The sequence below is a fragment of the Schistocerca nitens genome, chromosome 3, assembly GCF_023898315.1.
Source record: "Schistocerca nitens isolate TAMUIC-IGC-003100 chromosome 3, iqSchNite1.1, whole genome shotgun sequence".
NCBI classification, from domain to species: domain Eukaryota; kingdom Metazoa; phylum Arthropoda; class Insecta; order Orthoptera; family Acrididae; genus Schistocerca; species Schistocerca nitens.
Window position 1 is genome coordinate 751,676,787 of NC_064616.1, and position 18,315 is coordinate 751,695,101.

The 18,315-nt window shown below is 43.2% G+C and overlaps 1 protein-coding gene across 2 annotated transcripts in view; it reads right to left on the minus strand.

Moving 5' to 3' along the window:
- LOC126249747 (histidine decarboxylase) overlaps nt 1–18,315 on the minus strand; it is a 413,856-nt gene that overhangs the window by 242,135 nt on the left and 153,406 nt on the right. For both annotated transcript variants that reach the window (XM_049951428.1, XM_049951427.1), the window contains exon 2: nt 15,477–15,516. In XM_049951428.1, coding sequence (XP_049807385.1) covers nt 15,477–15,504 — 28 coding nt within the window. In that variant the 5' untranslated portion in view covers nt 15,505–15,516. The remainder of the gene's footprint in view (nt 1–15,476; nt 15,517–18,315) is intronic.

Genomic DNA, 18,315 nt, shown 5'->3' on the forward strand with positions numbered 1-18,315 from the left:
GCTGCATCACAGACAGGAGCGCCTGCGATGGTGTACTCAACGACGAAACTGGGTGCACGAATGGCAAAACGTCATTTTTTCGGATGAATCCAGGTTCTGTTTACAGCATCATGATGGTCGCATCCGTGTTTGGAGATATCGCGGTGAACGCTCATTGGAAGCGTGTATTCGTCATCACCATATTGGCGTATCACCCGGCGTGACGGTATGGGGTGCCATTGGTTACACGTCTCGGTCACCTCTTGTTCGCATTGACGGCACTTTGAACAGTGGACGTTACATTTCAGATGTGTTACGACCCGTGGCTCTACCCTTTATTTGAATCATACGAAACCCTACATTTCAGCAGGATAATGCACGACCGCATGTTGCAGGTTCTGTACGGGCCTTTCTAGATACAGAAAATGTTCGACTGCTACCTTGGCCACCACATTGTCCAGATCTCTCACTAATTGAAAACGTCTGTTCAATGTTGGCCGAGCAACTGGGTCGCCACAATACGCCAGTCACTACTCTTGATGAACTGTGGTATCGTGTTGAAGCTGCATGGGCAGCTATACCTGTACACGCTATCCAGGCTCTGTTTGACTCAATGCCCAGGCGTATCAAGGCCGTTATTACGGCCAGAGGTGGTTGTTCTGGGTACTGATTTCTCAGGATCTATGTACCCAAATTGCGTGAAAATGTAATCACATGTCAGTTCTAGTATAATATATTTGTCCAATGAATACCCGTTTATTATGTGCATTTCTTCTTGGTGTAGCAATTTTAATGGCCAGTAGTGTATTTTGACACTCGTACCATAATTCACAGCGCCTCCAGCAATTTTTTTATATTAATGCAATTTGCTGTCTGTAGGACCTCACGTCCATTCGTTTCACAGTGTCATTGTTTGGGATATGGTACGGCTAGGGTACGGCAGGAAACAGTGTTGAAGCAGCATATGTACCTATTGTACGGAACCTCACTGCAGCGAGATTGCGTGAGAGTGAAAATAAGGAAGGAAGATTAGATTTTATCGCCCCCTCGACAGCTCCGTTATGAGGAAGCACAAGCTCGGATTACGATAGGGTGGGGAAGTAAATTAGCCGTGCTCTTTTCAAACGAACTACTGCGAGTAGCGTGGTAATCCATGACAAGTCGTTCTAGTGGGTGACAGATCTGGAGAATGTGCTGGCCATGACAACAGTCGAATACCGTCTGTATCGTGGTAGGTCCAGACAGCACGGACAACATGCGGTCTTGTGTTACCTTCTTGAAATCTAGTGTCACGGTGACCTCGAAGATTGCGTACAGCCACCGACCTCAGCACGTCAGGAATTTAAGGGCTGCTGCCTAATTTACTGGCCATGCGAACCAGGTATGACCGTGATGTGTACCCAGTGGCACGACACGCCACATGCCAGGCGCTGTGTCCGCATGACGATGAGGAGTTCAGTCTGGAAACGTTCATTCCCCTCAGACTCTCCGCAAAGACGACATAGTACCACCCCTATGTCCAGTACGGTCGTTGGGCGAACCGCTGTAGGCACGCCTCTCTTGCTACTACTTCAAGAGAAGCCGCCAACAAAGTTCGCGATGGTCAACAGTGAACTTCCTGAAGAAATATGAAGAATACATTATCGATGTTCTACAGTGTCTGTATAAACAAAGAAATGCTAACCGTTAGTGATGGATCCATACCTCGACGGACGAAAATGACAATAAAATATTTCTTTCTCCCTGAGCTGGAATTACGAAATGTGAGGGAGAAAGGGTTGTGGACTCCGTGGAATATGAAAGTTTGGGTCGCTCCTGGATGTGTACGCGGATAGCCTAAGTTGTCACAAACAGCTGACGACCACTTTTCTAGCAAGGAAATCTATTTGCTTGAATAGAGTAATCCTGGAGTTAAGTAGCGGTAAAGGTCACTAAAACTTAGCAAGTTTCATATACAGGGTGAGAGGAAAACGACTTTAAAACTTTGGAATGATATATAAACTTATTGAGATAACCTACAGAATCGGTAGGTGTGTCATTTGGTAGTAAACAACCTCAACTGTGATTCACCGAATACGCTAAAGAACCTCCAAGACGACCTGCAATTTACTCTTGGCACAAGAACGTTGTTGAGATGGGTTGTTCACTGCCACATGGTAACTCACCAGGTCGTCTACTCTACTCTACATTCATACTCCGCAAGCCACCCAACGGTGTGTGGCGGAGGGCACTTTACGTGCCACTGTCATTACCTCCCTTTCCTGTTCCAGTCGCGTATGGTTCGCGGGAAGAACGACTGTCTGAAAGCCTCCGTGCGCGCTCTAATCTCTCTAATTTTACATTCGTGATCTCCTCGGGAGGTATAAGTAGGGGGAAGCAATATACTCGATACCTCATCCAGAAACGCACCCTCTCGAAACCTGGCGAGCAAGCTACACCGCGATGCAGAGCGCCTCTCTTGCAGAGTCTGCCACTTGAGTTTATTAAACATCTCCGTAACGCTATCACGGTTACCAAATAACCCTGTGACGAAACGCGCCGCTCTTCTTTGGATCTTCTCTATCTCCTCCGTCAACCCGACCTGGTACGGATCCCACACTGATGAGCAATACTCAAGTATAGGTCGAACGAGTGTTTTGTAAGCCACCTCCTTTGTTGCTGGACCACATTTTCTAAGCACTCTCCCAATGAATCTCAACCTGGTACCCGCCTTACCAACAATTAATTTTATATGATCATTCCACTTCAAATCGTTCCGCACGCATACTCCCAGATATTTTACAGAAGTAACTGCTACCAGTGTTTGTTCCGCTATCATATAATCATACAATAAAGGATCCTTCTTTCTATGTATTCGCAATACATTACATTTGTCTATGTTAAGGGACAGTTGCCACTCCCTGCACCAAGTGCCTATCCGCTGCAGATCTTCCTGCATTTCGCTACAATTTTCTAATGCTGCAACTTCTCTGTATACTACAGCATCATCCGCGAAAAGCCGCATGGAACTTCCGACACTATCTACTAGGTCATTTATATATATTGTGAAAAGCAATGGTCCCATAACACTCCCCTGTGGCACGCCAGAGGTTACCTTAACGTCTGTAGACGTCTCTCCATTGATAACAACATGCTGTGTTCTGTTTGCTAAAAAATCTTCAATCCAGCCACACAGCTGGTCTGATATTCCGTAGGCTCTTACTTTGTTTATCAGGCGACAGTGCGGAACTGTATCGAACGCCTTCCGGAAGTCAAGAAAAATAGCATCTACCTGGGAGCCTGTATCTAATATTTTCTGGGTCTCATGAACAAATAACGCGAGTTGGGTCTCACACGATCGCTGTTTCCGGAATCCATGTTGATTCCTACATAGTAGATTCTGGGTTTCCAAAAACGACATGATACTCGAGCAAAAAACATGTTCTAAAATTCTACAACAGATCGACGTCAGAGATATAGGTCTATAGTTTTGCGCATCTGCTCGACGACCCTTCTTGAAGACTGGGACTACCTGTGCTCTTTTCCAATCATTTGGAACCCTTCGTTCCTCTAGAGACTTGCGGTACACGGCTGTTAGAATGGGGGCAAGTTCTTTCGCGTACTCTGTGTAGAATCGAATTGGTATCCCGTCAGGTCCAGTGGACTTTCCTCTGTTGAGTGATTCCAGTTGCTTTTCTATTCCTTGGACACTTATTTCGATGTCAGACATTTTTTCGTTTGTGCGAGGATTTAGAGAAGGAACTGCAGTGCGGTCTTCCTCTGTGAAACAGCTTTGGAAAAAGGTGTTTAGTATTTCAGCTTTACTCGTGTCATCCTCTGTTTCAATGCCATCATGATCCCGGAGTGTCTGGATATGCTGTTTCGAGCCATTTACTGATTTAACGTAAGACCAGAACTTCCTACGATTTTCTGTCAAGTCTGTACATAGAATTTTACTTTCGAATTCACTGAACGCTTCTCGCATAGCCCTCCTTACGCTAACTTTGACATCGCTTAGCTTCTGTTTGTCTGAGAGGTTTTGGCTGCATTTAAACTTGGAGTGAAGCTCTCTTTGCTTTCGCAGTAGTTTCCTAACTTTGTTGTTGTACCACGGTGGGTTTTTCCCGTCCCTCACAGTTTTACTCGGCACGTACCTGTCTAAAACGCATTTTAGGATTGCCTTGAACTTTTTCCATAAACACTCAACATTGTCAGTGTCGGAACAGAAATTTTCGTTTTGATCTGTTAGGTGGTCTGAAATCTGCCTTCTATTACTCTTCCTAAACAGATAAACCTTCCTCCCTTTTTTTATATTCCTATTAACTTCCATATTCAGGGATGCTACAACGGCCTTATGATCACTGATTCCCTGTTCTGCACTTACAGAGTCGAAAAGTTCGGGTCTGTTTGTTATCAGTAGGTCCAAGATGTTATCTCCACGAGTCGGTTCTGTGTTTAATTGCTCGAGGTAATTTTCGGATAGTGCACTCAGTATAATGTCACTCGATGCTCTGTCCCTACCACCCGTCCTAAACATCTGAGTGTCCCAGTCTATATCTGGTAAATTGAAATCTCCACCTAAGACTATAACATGCTGAGGAAATTTATGCGAAATGTATTCCAAATTTTCTCTCAGTTGTTCTGCCACTAACGCTGCTGAGTCGGGAGGTCGGTAAAAGGAGCCAATTATTAACCCAGCTCGGTTGATGATTATATAGAACAGGTTAAGGAGAGGTTTGCCCGCAGTCCACAATCAGTGTCATGTGCGTCTCGCTAGTCTGGCATCCCACAAAAGACTGTTCGGCGAGTACTGCTTAGACATCTACACTTGCACCATACAGATTCACAGTGACAAGCACATTAGTGATGCAGATACCGTTGCTTATGGGGAATTCTGTGCGGGAATGTTGTATCGGATAAAGGATGACGAAACATACCTTAACACGACAATTTTCAGAGATGAGTCAACATTTCATATCAGTGGCATGGCGAACACCGACAACTATAGAATATGGGGCAGCGAAAACCCACAGGCAACCATGGAACATGTTCGTGACAGCCACAAAGTTAACGTGTTTCGTGCCCTTAGCAAATTGAAAGTGTATGGCCCTTTCTTCTTCATGGAGAAAACCGTCACTGATATTGTGTATCTGGCCCTGGAATACTTTTTAATTCCAAAGATCGATGAAGATGACCGAGATGGGATGGTTTACTACCAGCAAGACAGCGCCCCACCTCATTTCCTCACGAAAGCTCGAGGTTTTCTCGATAGTCGCTTCCCAAGTCACTGGAGCGGCCGTGAATGCCAGCCGCATGGAAACCTCGCCTTCCAAACTTGACACCACTGGATTTCTTCCTCTGGTGTTTCATTTAAGACCGTGTGTATGTTCTTCCCCTCCCTAACAATTTAGTCCATCTGAAAAATCGGACCTACGCTGGTGTTGCACAAGTTACGCCCGACTTGCTGCAACGAGCGTTTACCAGTGGGATGTTTGCTGTATCACAGATAGTAGTCACATTGAACGAAATTGACAGTTGATACTTTTATGCGAAACTTGGATGATCTGCTACAAAATGACACATCTACCGATTGTGTCAGTTATCTCAATAAATTACTATATCATTCCAAAGTTACAAAATTGTTTTTCACTCGCCCAGTACTTTGCATGTATTGAAAAATTTATCAGATATCTTATATACATACAGTAATCTCTCTCGGTATGACATAATAACAGAAGAATCATAACTAAAAATGAAAATCTGCAATATTTCAAATGATATTTCACTGATGAAGAAATACGCGTCCAAAACGAGTGAGCTTGCAGAAACAGTGTTTTAAGTACGAGGGCGTGCTGAAAAGTAATGCCTCCGAATTATTTATGCGAAAATTCTTATAGCTTTTTAAATAACACAAAAGTTATTAACACTCTACATTTTCGTTCTTCATGTCTGCCTATTGATTTCTCAACAGTGCCGCCTTGGCGACGAACACATTTTCCCCCAACGAGAGACCAGTTCGTTGATACGGTCACTGTAGAATGTTTGACTTTGTCGAGCAAGCCACAACCTCACCTCTGCTAGCACCGCATCATCACTATCAAAGTGAAGTCTTCAAAGGTGTTCTTTAAGTTTTGGGAACAGATGTAAATCGGATGGGGCAAAGTTGTGATTGCATGGAGGATGACTGATGACAGTGAACTAAGGTCTCGGAATGTTGTAGATGTCATAGTGGTCGTGTATGGTGTGGCACTGTCATTCTGAATGAGAGAATGCTGCATTTGTGGATGAACTCTTCTAATTCGAAATTCGATTACAGCACGCTGTTTCTCAAATGGTTCAAATGGCTCTGAGCACTATGGGACTTAACATCTTAGGTCATCAGTCCCCTAGAACTTAGAACTACTTAAACCTAACTAACCTAAGGACATCACACACATCCATGCCCGAGGCAGGATTCGAACCTGCGACCGTAGTAGTCCCTCGGTTCCGGACTGCAGCCGCTGTTTCTCACCCACAGACTTAGTTACGATACACACCATCATGTTACACGGTACAATTCGGAGCCTTTTAGTGGCAGAGGGCTACAGATATGTAGACATAAAGAATAAAGATGTAGAATGTTAATAAGGTTTGTTTTATTTAAAAATTTTAAGAGTTTATACAGTAAAAATTCGGAGAGATTACTTTTCAGCACGCCACCGTATATAACATATAATATACTCATATTTGTGTAGTTCATAGATATTTCAGATCCACGATTAAACAATGCACCACGGCGATACTGTGCAGACACAATATTGTATCTGACTGTTTTCTGGATATTGTCTTAAATGATTAATTATGTGATTTTATGCTCCTAATATGCTTTTTTACTTCTTGAATTTCAGTATCCTTTTATAAAAACGGAAATGAAATTCAAATAATTTGAACGCCGCTAAAACGCCCCATTCGAGTCATGTGATGCCTGTGACGTCACTGGCTAACTCGCTTCTCCTACTGTCATAATGCTAATCCACAGTGATGACTTGCTTTGGAATTTACATTACGGAAAATGGGTTACAAATGGTGTGTAGTACCACAGTGGACAAATACATCTAAAAAAACTCATACAGTTGTTTTTGAGTGTTCCAGAGAATGAGTAAATGCGTAAAATGTGCTCGTACTGTACTAACAAATTACTACCATGTCGACATACAAGTTCACCAACTTAATTAAAACTATGTTGTACTGTGAAATTAACGTTAACTTATCTCCGAGGTACGCTCTCCCACTATTACAACGAAGGACAGTGTCATTCAACGAAATTAAACTCCTAGTAAAAATTATCGTTTTACCTAATTGCACCTCAATTGTTCGGTAGCTCAGTTGTTAGAGCAATAAACCGTCGAATTTCAGAAGACAATGTCCATAGATCGCGTGTTTGAATCTAACCCGAAGGTACATTTTAACTTATTTGTTAAACGAACTCGACAATCGTGTCATATGAAAACCAAATCACAATTACAAATCTTCACTACACCGACCAGAAACAGAATAACACTGTGTGTTCCTTGCTGTTTACATGCGCTGACGCTTGCAATCGCTGTTCACACACGTCACGTTCAAAAATAGATTTTCTAGTTAATGTGACCACGCACCTTTTACTTTGTTAGAAACTATATTTTTATCTTCGTACTGTCTAGCTAGGATCATTATTGTTTAAACTTTTGCAGTTTCACCATCTTACATAAAAATGCTTCAGACACTAATATTAGTTTACACTCTCGTACATCACAGCCCTTACGTTTGTGTCACCTGCATGTTGTACACACTTCTCCGTACAATCTCATCGTCCTACACCTTGTTGTACTGTGGACGTATGGCTATATCTTCACCACTAGACATGCTTTCCAAAGAAAGTGGATTGTTTGTTTGCCAAGTAAGTACATTTCCCCGCTGTTGTCCGCTTCTGACTAAGACTAATGTGGAGATATACAGTGTGGTCAGAAAATGTCTGAAACGCTTGTACGGATGTTGCAAGGCAGGTTGTACTGAGATATGAATGTTACCAAAAAAAAATTCGATACGTTGCGCCGTTTCCGAGTTATTTAGCATTGGAGTTAGCCAATCAGATCGTCGCGCGCGTAAATTCAAGTTTCAGCTAACGAGACAAAGCACTCGTTGGGCAACACCGCCCCTGGCAGGCCGCTTGAATGTGACCGCGCCACGCCCCGATTGGCTAAATTGTATGCTAAATAACTCGGAAACGGAGCAACGCATCGAATTTCTTTCTTAACGTTTATGTCTCAGTACAACCTGCCCTGTAACATCCCTACAAGCATTTCACACATTTTCTGACCACCCTGTATATAATAAATCCCACAATTGAAACAACTACTACAATTAGTTCTTGCTAACAGTGTTTTCGTAGTTTGTGTAAAACTTTTAAAAGATGTATAATCCTTCCAGGATTCGAACATGTGACCTCGTGCATGACTGTCGTACGCACTATCCGTTGTGCCAAGGAACGCCTGACAGATGTATTTTTTCTGCTGAGTGACTTCTACACAGGAAATCAGCACTAAGTTTTACCAAGTTTCATTTTATTGTGGTTTGGGTCATACTTCATGACTGATACTCGACAATCTAGTTATAATATACGGAGCCATTTGGAAAACTTCTACAATTCCTTAGCTTTGAGCGAGTTTGATGATGTTACAGGGAGCGGAAAAAAGAATGTCCGTCGTTGCACATATCACCGCTCTAAATGGGTGGAGCATAAACGATCAGCTTTCTCAAGGATTAGACTATCAGCATTCACGAAATTCCTTTCTATTGGCACTTAAAAGTTGTAAATGCGTTTGCCGTCACTAAATAGCTAAACTTTTGGCAGTAGACAAGTGCAATGTGCTGCGAATACGTAGCAAGAAAGATCCTTTATCATTTAGCTACAATATAGCAGGTCAGCAACTGGAAGCAGTTAATTCCATAAATTGTCTGGGAGTAGGCACTACGAGTGATTTAAAATGGAATGATCATATAAAGTTGATCGTCGGTAAAGCAGATGCCAGACTGAGATTCATTGGAAGAATCCTAAGGAAATGCAATCCGAAAACAAAGGAAGTAGGTTACAGTACACTTGTTCGCCGACTGCTTGAATATTGTTCACCAGTGTGGGATCCGTACCAGATAGGGTTGATAGAAGAGATAGAGAAGATCCAGCGGAGAGCAGCGCGCTTAGTTACACGATCATTTAGTAATCGCGAAAGCGTTACGGAGATGATAGATAAACTCCAGTGGAAGACTCTGCAGGAGAGACGCTCAGTAGCTCGGTACGGGATTTTGTTGAAGTTTCGAGAACATACCTTCACCGAGGAGTCAAGCAGTATATTGCTCCCTCCTACGTATATCTCGGGAAGACACCATGAGGATAAAATCAGAGAGATTAGAGCCCACACAGAGGCATACCGACAATCTTTCTTTCCACGAACACTACGAGACTGGAATAGAAGGGAGAACCGATAGAGGTACTCAAAGTACCCTCCGCCACACACCGTCAGCTGGCTTGCGGAGTATGGATGTAGATGTAGACGTAGAAAAGTGCGTAAAAACCTCGCATCTTCGGCTAACGCTCCTATAACACAAGTACGGGTTCGTCTTACTTCTAGCCTGTGACGTCACCAGAGCATCAGACGATAACAGAGCGTTTTCGATCACGTGACCAGACCTTGATATTTAATGATTTATAAGCTTTAATTACATAAAAATAACAGATATTTCGTGAGAATTCAGACCAAAATGCTATTTAAATGTTATAATTGATCAGAATAACAATAGTCCGAACCTAATTTTTAACTCAGGACAATAGCCTGTTGTGAAAAGCCAATATAGAAACACGTTACCGCGAGGAGCAGAGAAACAGGACAGCAGAGTGAATACACGGAGTGTAACGAAAGGTGTGGCTAAGCTTACAGGAAACATTTCTCACACGTAGAGGAAGAAAATGTGTTATAAAGACATGGTTCCGGAAACTCTTTATTTCCCATAGTTAATGTGGTTATGAAGAGAAATAGGAAAAGAGCTCTAAAATCGAAATGAAACGTTTCCAGACCAGTGATCATATAATATGTTTTCTTCCTCTGTCTGGGGAACTTTTCTTGGACATTTGCCCACACCTGTTTGTTACACCCGGTATAATCACTTTACACTCTTGTTTCCCTACACTTCAAATTCAACGCGTTTCTATGTTGGCTTTTCACAGTAATGTCTAAACATTATCACCCTAATGCAGTGTTTTCTCGTCGTCTCACACATCTCTGGACTTACAAATCTTGCCAAACGATCACTGGAAGCTCTCACGTCCATTGAATATCTGGGGGTACGCATACGGATGATTTAAATTGGAACGACCACTTATAACTAATCGCAAGAAAGGCGGATGCCAGACGGCGTCAGTGAAAGAGTCGTATGAAATATTTCTACCCGCGAAGGGGTTGTGTACGAAACCCTTATTCGATCTATACTTGAATACTGATCATTAGTCTGGGACCCATACCAAAAAGAATTGATAGAAGAAATATAGAAGATCCAACGAAGAGCGGCCAGTTTCGTAGCTGGTTCGCTTAGCAAGCGCGAAAACGCTACGCTGACACTCATCCAATTTCCCTGGCAGACGCTAAAAGACAGGAGTTGTGAATCACGGTGAAAAGATGAAGGTAAAATCAGACAGGAAAGGGCGTAAATTGACAGTGGCACACAAAGTATCCTCCGCCTCACACCGTAATCTTGCTTGCTGAGAATAGATGTAGAAATAAAAACTTCTAAGATCACAGGTGTAATGTTTTATTTTCTAAATTAATTAATTTAAAACTTTCAGAATACGCAACGACTATTAATTTACTAACAACAAAATAATTGGCTTTTTGGAAATATAAAAAAACACCCTTTCACTTGGAATAAAAATGTGGAAAAGTATCGTTCTACAAAGTTGTTTTCTCTGCAATCGATGTTCAATAAATAATGAAGTCTTCCTATACGAACACTTTATTTGCCTAGATCGCAATTGTTTGTACAGTTATCACTAGTTTCGGCAAATTCGAACTGCCATTTTCAAATCTAAAAATACGTAAGACGTAATCTACAGGTGAATATTCGACTTGAATATGTAACATAAGACAACAGAAGAGCAAGTAAAAGAGTTATATATCACGTTAGAGGGGCAATCAATAAGTTATGCAACACATTTTTTTCTCGGCCAATTTCGGTTGAAAAAATGCGGAATTTCTTGTGGGACGTCGTGAAACATTCTCGCTTTAGTTCCTAAATGGCTGGCATCGAAATAAGTGTCCAAGGAATAGAAAAGCAACTGGAATCACTGAACTGAGGAAAGTCCACAGAACCTGACGGGATACCAATTCGATACGCGAAAGAACTTGCCCCCCTTCTAACAGCCGTGTACCGCAAGTCTCTAGAGGAACGGAAGGTTCCAAATGATTGGAAAAGAGCACAGGTAGTCCCAGTCTTCAAGAAGGGTCGTCGAGCAGATGCGCAAAACTATAGACGTATATCTCTGACGTCGATCTGTTGTACAATTTTAGAACATGCTTTTTGCTCGCGTATCATGTCGTTTTTGGAAACCCAGAATCCACTCTGTAGGAATCAACATGGATTCCGGAAACAGCGATCGTGTGAGACCCAACTCGCTTTATTTGTTCATGAGACCCAGAAAATATTAGATACAGGCTCCCAGGTAGATGCTATTTTCCTTGACTTCCGGAAGGCGTTCGATATAGTTCCGCACTGTCGCCTGATAAACAAAGTAAGAGCCTACGGAATATCAGACCAGCTGTGTGGCTGGATTGAAGAGTTTTTAGCAAACAGAACACAGCATGTTGTTATCAATGGAGAAACGTCTACAGACGTTAAAGTAACCTCTGGCGTGCCACAGGGGAGTGTTATGGGACCATTGCTTTTCACAATATATATAAATGACCTAGTAGATAGTGTCGGAAGTTCCATGCGGCTTTTCGCGGATGATGCTGTAGTATACAGAGAAGTTGCAGCATTAGAAAATTGTAGCGAAATGCAGGAAGATCTGCAGCGGATAGGCACTTGGTGCAGGGAGTGGCAACTGACCCTTAACAAAGACAAATGTAATGTATTGCGAATACATAGAAAGAAGGATCATTTATTGTATGATTATATGATAGCGGAACAAACACTGGTAGCAGTTACCTCTATAAAATATCTGGGAGTATGCGTGCGGAACGATTTGAAGTGGAATGATCATATAAAATTAATTGTTGGTAAGGCGGGTACCAGGTTGAGATTCATTGGGAGAGTCCTTAGAAAATGTAGTCCATCAACAAAGGAGGTGGCTTACAAAACACTCTTTCGACCTATACTTGAGTAGTGCTCATCATCGTGGGATCCGTACCAGATCGGGTTGACGGAGGAGATAGAGAAGATCCAAAGAAGAGAGGCGCGTTTCGTCACAGGGTTATTTGGTAACCGTGATAGCGTTACGGAGATGTTTAGCAAACTCAAGTGGCAGACTCTGCAAGAGAGGCGCTCTGCATCGCGGTGTAGCTTGCTCGCCAGTTTTCGAGAGGGTGCGTTTCTGGATGAGGTATCGAATATATTGCTTCCCCCTACTTATACCTCCCGAGGAGATCACGAATGTAAAATTAGAGAGATTAGAGCGCGCACGGAGGCTTTCAGACAGTCGTTCTTCCCGCGAACCATACGCGACTGGAACAGAAAAGGGAGGTAATGACAGTGGCACGTAAAGTGCCCTCCGCCACACACCGTTGGGAGGCTTGCGGAGTAAAACTGTAGATGTAGATGTAGAAAGTTTCACGAAGTTCCGATTGGTGGCGGAGCTATACATGGTCTTCAAAATGGCGTCTGTAACGGAGGTGTGTTCCAAGTAGAGAGCTGTCATTGAGTTTCTTCCGACGGAAAAGCAGAGCATCGCAGATGATCGTAGGAGCTTGCAGAATGTCTACCGAGACCTGATAGTGAACAAAAGCACGGTAAGTCGTTGGGGAGGAGTCCGAAACCTACGGTCGCAGGTTCGAATCCTGCCTCGGGCATGGATGTGTGTGATGTCCTTAGGTTAGTTAGGTTTAATTAGTTCTAAGTTCTAGGCGACTGATGACCTCAGAAGTTAAGTCGCATAGTGCTCAGAGCCATTTGAACCATTTTTGAGTCCGAAACCATTGTAGCGAGTTTGCGCGAACCTGTCCGACATCCTACGTGCTGGCCGGCTGCAGACACCCTCAGGAAATCGTAGAAATGACTTCAGCGTGTTCGTCACCACAAAAATTCAAACAAACTTCTCCTTCTTCATGACAACGCAAGGCCTCACACTAGTCTACGCACCCGAGAGGAGGTCACAAAACATCATTGTCCTTCCTCACCCACTCAACAGCCCGGATCTCTTACCTTCCTACTTCCATCGGTTTGGCTCAACGAAGAATGGTCTCTGCGGGAAATCGTTGGTGGATGATGGGGAAGTTATTGATGCAGCAAGACACTGGCTCTGACGTCGCCCAATATAATGATCCCTTGAGCGCATATAGGCCCTCCCGGTAAGGTAGCGTAAGAAACCGCATTGAATGGAGATTATGTTGAAAAATAAGGTTTCGTAGCCAAAAGAGTGGGGACTAATATGATGTATTGGAATCCTGAATAAAGCAACCTGTTTTCAGAAAAGAAATTTGTTGTATTGCTTACTGAACGCCCCTCGTACTAGCAGTAGCGTCTATAACGACGGCTATAGGCAGACACTATGTCATAATCGGTAATAATGTTACTGTAAGATAAAAAATATATAACTAAAATATGCACAGTCATAAATAAAATAATACAAGGTGTGTTCATAACTACCGGCAGCTGTGACCGAGCGGTTCTAGGCGCTTCAGCCTGGAACCGCGTGACCGCTACGGTCGCACGTTCGAATCCTGCCTCGCGTATGGATGTGTGTGATGTCCTTAGGTTAGTTAGGTTTAAGTAGTTCTGAGTTCTAGGGGACTGATGACCTCAGATGTTAAGTCCCATAGTGCTCAGAGCCATTTTTTTTTTGTTCATTACTGACGTACTTCACAGTAAAGGTAATACTGTATTATGTTCTACTAAATTAGAGAAATAAAATGTGCATCAAACGTTACAAGTCGTTGACAGCAAGTACATTTAGAAAGTACCATGTTAGAAACACCTCCGCCGGCCGCTGTGACCGAGCGGTTCTAGGCGCTTCAGTCCGGAACCCCGCTGCTGCTACGGTCGCAGGTTCGAATCCTGCCTCGGGCATGGATGTATGTGTTGTCCTTAGGTTAGTTGTGTTTAAGTAGTTCTAAGTCTAGGGGACTGATGACAGAAATGGTTCAAATGGCTCTGAGCGCTATGGGATTTAACTTCTGAGGTCATCAGTCCCCTAGAAATTAGAACTACTTAAATCTAACTAACATAAGGACATCACACACATCCATGCCCGAGGCAGAATTCGATCCTACGACCGTAGCGGTCGCGCAGTTCCAGACTGTAGCGACTAGAACCGTTCGGCCACTCCGGCCGGCGGACTGATGACCTCAGATTTTGAGTCCCATAGTGCTTTCTTTTTTGTTTTTTTCTTTTTAAGAAACACCTCCAGTTAACAGCTGGACAGTAACATTTTTTACCGATTATGACAAATTAGCTATCTATAATGGCCGTTGTAGACGCTACTGGTTATAGTAATGCGCTATGTAATTCACTTATTTGTTTCTCCGTTGTCTTATATTACCTATTGAAGTCGACTATTCATCTGCGTCTTATATCTTGCGTATTTCCAGATTTGAAAATGGCCATTCAAATTTTCCGAAACTAGTCATCACTACACAAACATTTGTGGTCTTGGCAAATAAAGTGTTCGTATAAGATGACGGCAACATTTGTAATTACAGATAGCCTGCTACATGAGTGACTATGTCAAGTAATCGGTTCAAATATATTAGACGCTAACACATATCGCGTGAACGTCATTTTGGTGTAAGATCGACGGTAGCAGAAAATAATAGAAAATATAGTGTAATAGCGACACGAGAGCAAGGTCTACGAGTCTCTAATCGTCACCAAGTTTGTAAGAAATGTTACGAGAAGTGATATTGTGCAGGCCATGTTCACAGATGTCAATAGACACTGCTGAAGCTGAGACAATGCTTTACAATAAGGTCTGATACAGTTGCCGCCGGGTCGCACATATTGAATCCGACCAAGTTATTTACTGCGACATTTATCTGCAATCGAACGCCTACAGGGAATGGAGGGTGTAAAACAGCGGATTCGGATCCTAGCAAGCGGAAACGTTCTTCGAAATGTTGTTTCATCACGACGACTCACTTATTAAACAAGGAAAATCCTTGAGAAAAACCGTCGGCAAAGATTCAGTAACATTTCCTTCCTTCTAAAACAGTTTTAAATATAAAATAGTGTTCTTACAGATTAATATTAGATACTGCATTCATTACAAGAAACAGTGAATATTTTATAATGAAGCTTACCTCTTTTGCGATATTCGTCGAAATCCATGACGGCAGAGATCTGTAACATAAACGGTGTTTCATTAATCAGTTATACTTTCTTTTGTTATATTAGACTAAATCTAAAAATGAACTCAGTTGATGCACGCATCCAAAAATCAAAATCAACTAATTTTCGCCAAGTAAAATAAAATACTCTCAGCAACCCAACAAAGAAACACAGTAATTATAACATTAACGGAACGAATATTACCATCCCAGTAAAAAGAAAAATACCCATTCAATTTTACATTTAATTCTTTTGTGTTCGTAATTGTATTTTTCACATACATCTACATTAATACTCCGCAAGCCACTGTAAGGTGCGTGGCGCAGAGTGTTCTGTACCACTATTAGTCGTTTCCTTTTCCCTTCCACTTGCAAATACAGCGAAAGAAAAACAACTGTCTATAAGCCTCCGTATGAACCTTAATTTCTCGCTGGCCTTGTGACCGAGCGGTTCTAGTCGCTCCAGTCCGGAACCACGCGGCAGCTACGGTCGCAGGTTCGAATCCTGCCTCCGGCATGGATGTGTGTGATATCCTTCTAAGTGTAGGGGACTGATGACCTCAGATGTTAAGTCCCATAGTGCATTTGAACCATTTGAACCTAATTTCTCGCATTTTATCTTCGTGGTCCTTACGCGAAATGTATGTTGGCGGCTCTAGAGTTGTTCTGCATTCAGCTTTAAATGCCGGTTCTCTAAATTTTCTCAATAATGCTCCTCGAAATCCCTCCAGGGATTCCCATTTCAGATCCCGAAGCATCTCCGTAATACTTGCATGTTGTTCGAACGTACCGGTAACAAATTTAGCAGCCCGCCTCTGAATGGCTTCGATCTCTTCCTTTATCCGACCTGGTACGGACCTCAAACTCTTAAGCATTACTCAACAATAGGTCGCACTAGCGTCCTATAGGCGATCACTTTTATAGATGAACCACACTTTCCCAAAATTCTCCCAATAAATCAAAAATTGATCATTCGCTTTCCCTACCACAATCTTCACATACTCATTCCATTTCATATCTCTTTGCAATGCTACGCCTAGATATTGGAAATGAGCGTTTGGCGTCATTGGCCGGGAGGCTCCTTACGGGGCAGGTCTTATTACATTCGACGCCACACTGGACGACCTGCGCGCCGGATGGAGATGAAATGATGATGAAGACAACATAACATCCAGTCCCTGAGCGGAGAAAATCCCCGACCCAGCCGGGAATCAAACCCGCGACCGTAGGACGGCAATCCGTCATGCTGACCACTCAGGTATCGGGGCGGATGCCTAGATATTTAAACGACGAGCCTGTGTCAAACAGGATACCGCTAACGCTGTAACATAACATTACAGTTTTTTTTTCTCATATTCATCTGCATTAACTTACATTTGTATACATTTAAAGGTACCTGCCATTCGTCACATCAACTAGAAATTTTGTCTAAGTCACCTTGTATCCTCCTGTAGTCACTGAACTTTGTCACCTTCCCGTACACCACTGCATTATAAGCAAACAATCGCAGACTGCTGTGTACCCTAGATAATTTATGTATGTACACTACTGGCCATTACAATTGCTACACCAAGAAGAAATGCAGATGATAAACGGGTATTCATTGGACAAATATATTATACTAGAACTGACATGTGATTACATTTTCACGCAATTTGGGTGCATAGATCCTGAGAAATCAGTAACCAGAACAACCACATCTGTCCGTAATAACGGCCATGATACGCCTGGGCATTGAGTCAAACAGAGCTTGGATGGAGTGTACAGGTACAGCTGCCCATGCAGCTTCAACACGGTACCACAGTTCATCAAGAGTAGTGACTGGCGTATTGCGAAGAGCCAGTTGCACGGCCACCATTGACCAGACGTTTTCAGTTGGTGATAGATCTGGAGAATGTGCTGGCCTGGGCAGCAGTCGAACATTTTCTGTATCCAGAAAGGCCCGTACAGGGCCTGCAACATGCGATCGTGCATTATCCTGCTGAAATGAAGGGTTTAGCAGGATTCAAATAAAGGATAGAGCCACGGGTCGTAACACATCTGAAATGTAACGTCCACTGTTCAAAGTGCCGTCAATGCGAACCAGAGGTGACCGAGACGTGTAACCAATGGCAGCCCCATACCGTCACGCTGGGTGATACTCCAGTATGGTGATGACGAATACACGCTTCCAATGTGCGTTCACCGCGATGTCGCCAAACATAGATGCGACCATCATGATGCTGTAAACAGAACCTGGATTCATCGGAAAAAATGACGTTTTGCCATTCGTGCACCCAGGTTCGTCGTTGAGTACACCATCGCAGGCGCTCCTGTCTGTGATGTAGCGCCAAGGGTAACCGCAGCCATGGTCTCCGAGATGATAGTCCATGCTGCTGCAAACGTTGTCGAACTGTTCGTGCAGATGGTTGTTGTCTTGCAAACGTCCAAATCTGTTGACTCAGGGATCGAGACGTGGCTGCACGATCCGTTACAGCCATGCGGATAAGATGCCTGTCATCTCGACTGCTAGTGATACGAGGCCGTTGGGATCCAGCACGGCGTTCCGTATTACCCTCCTGAACCCACCGATTCCTTATTCTGCTAATAGTCATTGGATCTCGACCAAAGCGAGGAGCAATGTCGCGATACGATAAACCGCAATCGCGATAGGCTACAATCCGACCTTTATCAAAGTCGGAAACGTGATGGTACGCATTTCTCCTCCTTACACGAGGCATCACAACAACGTTTGAGCAGGCAACGCCGGTCAACTACTGTTTGTGTATGAGAAATCGGTTGGAAACTTTCCTCATGTCAGCACGTTGTAGGT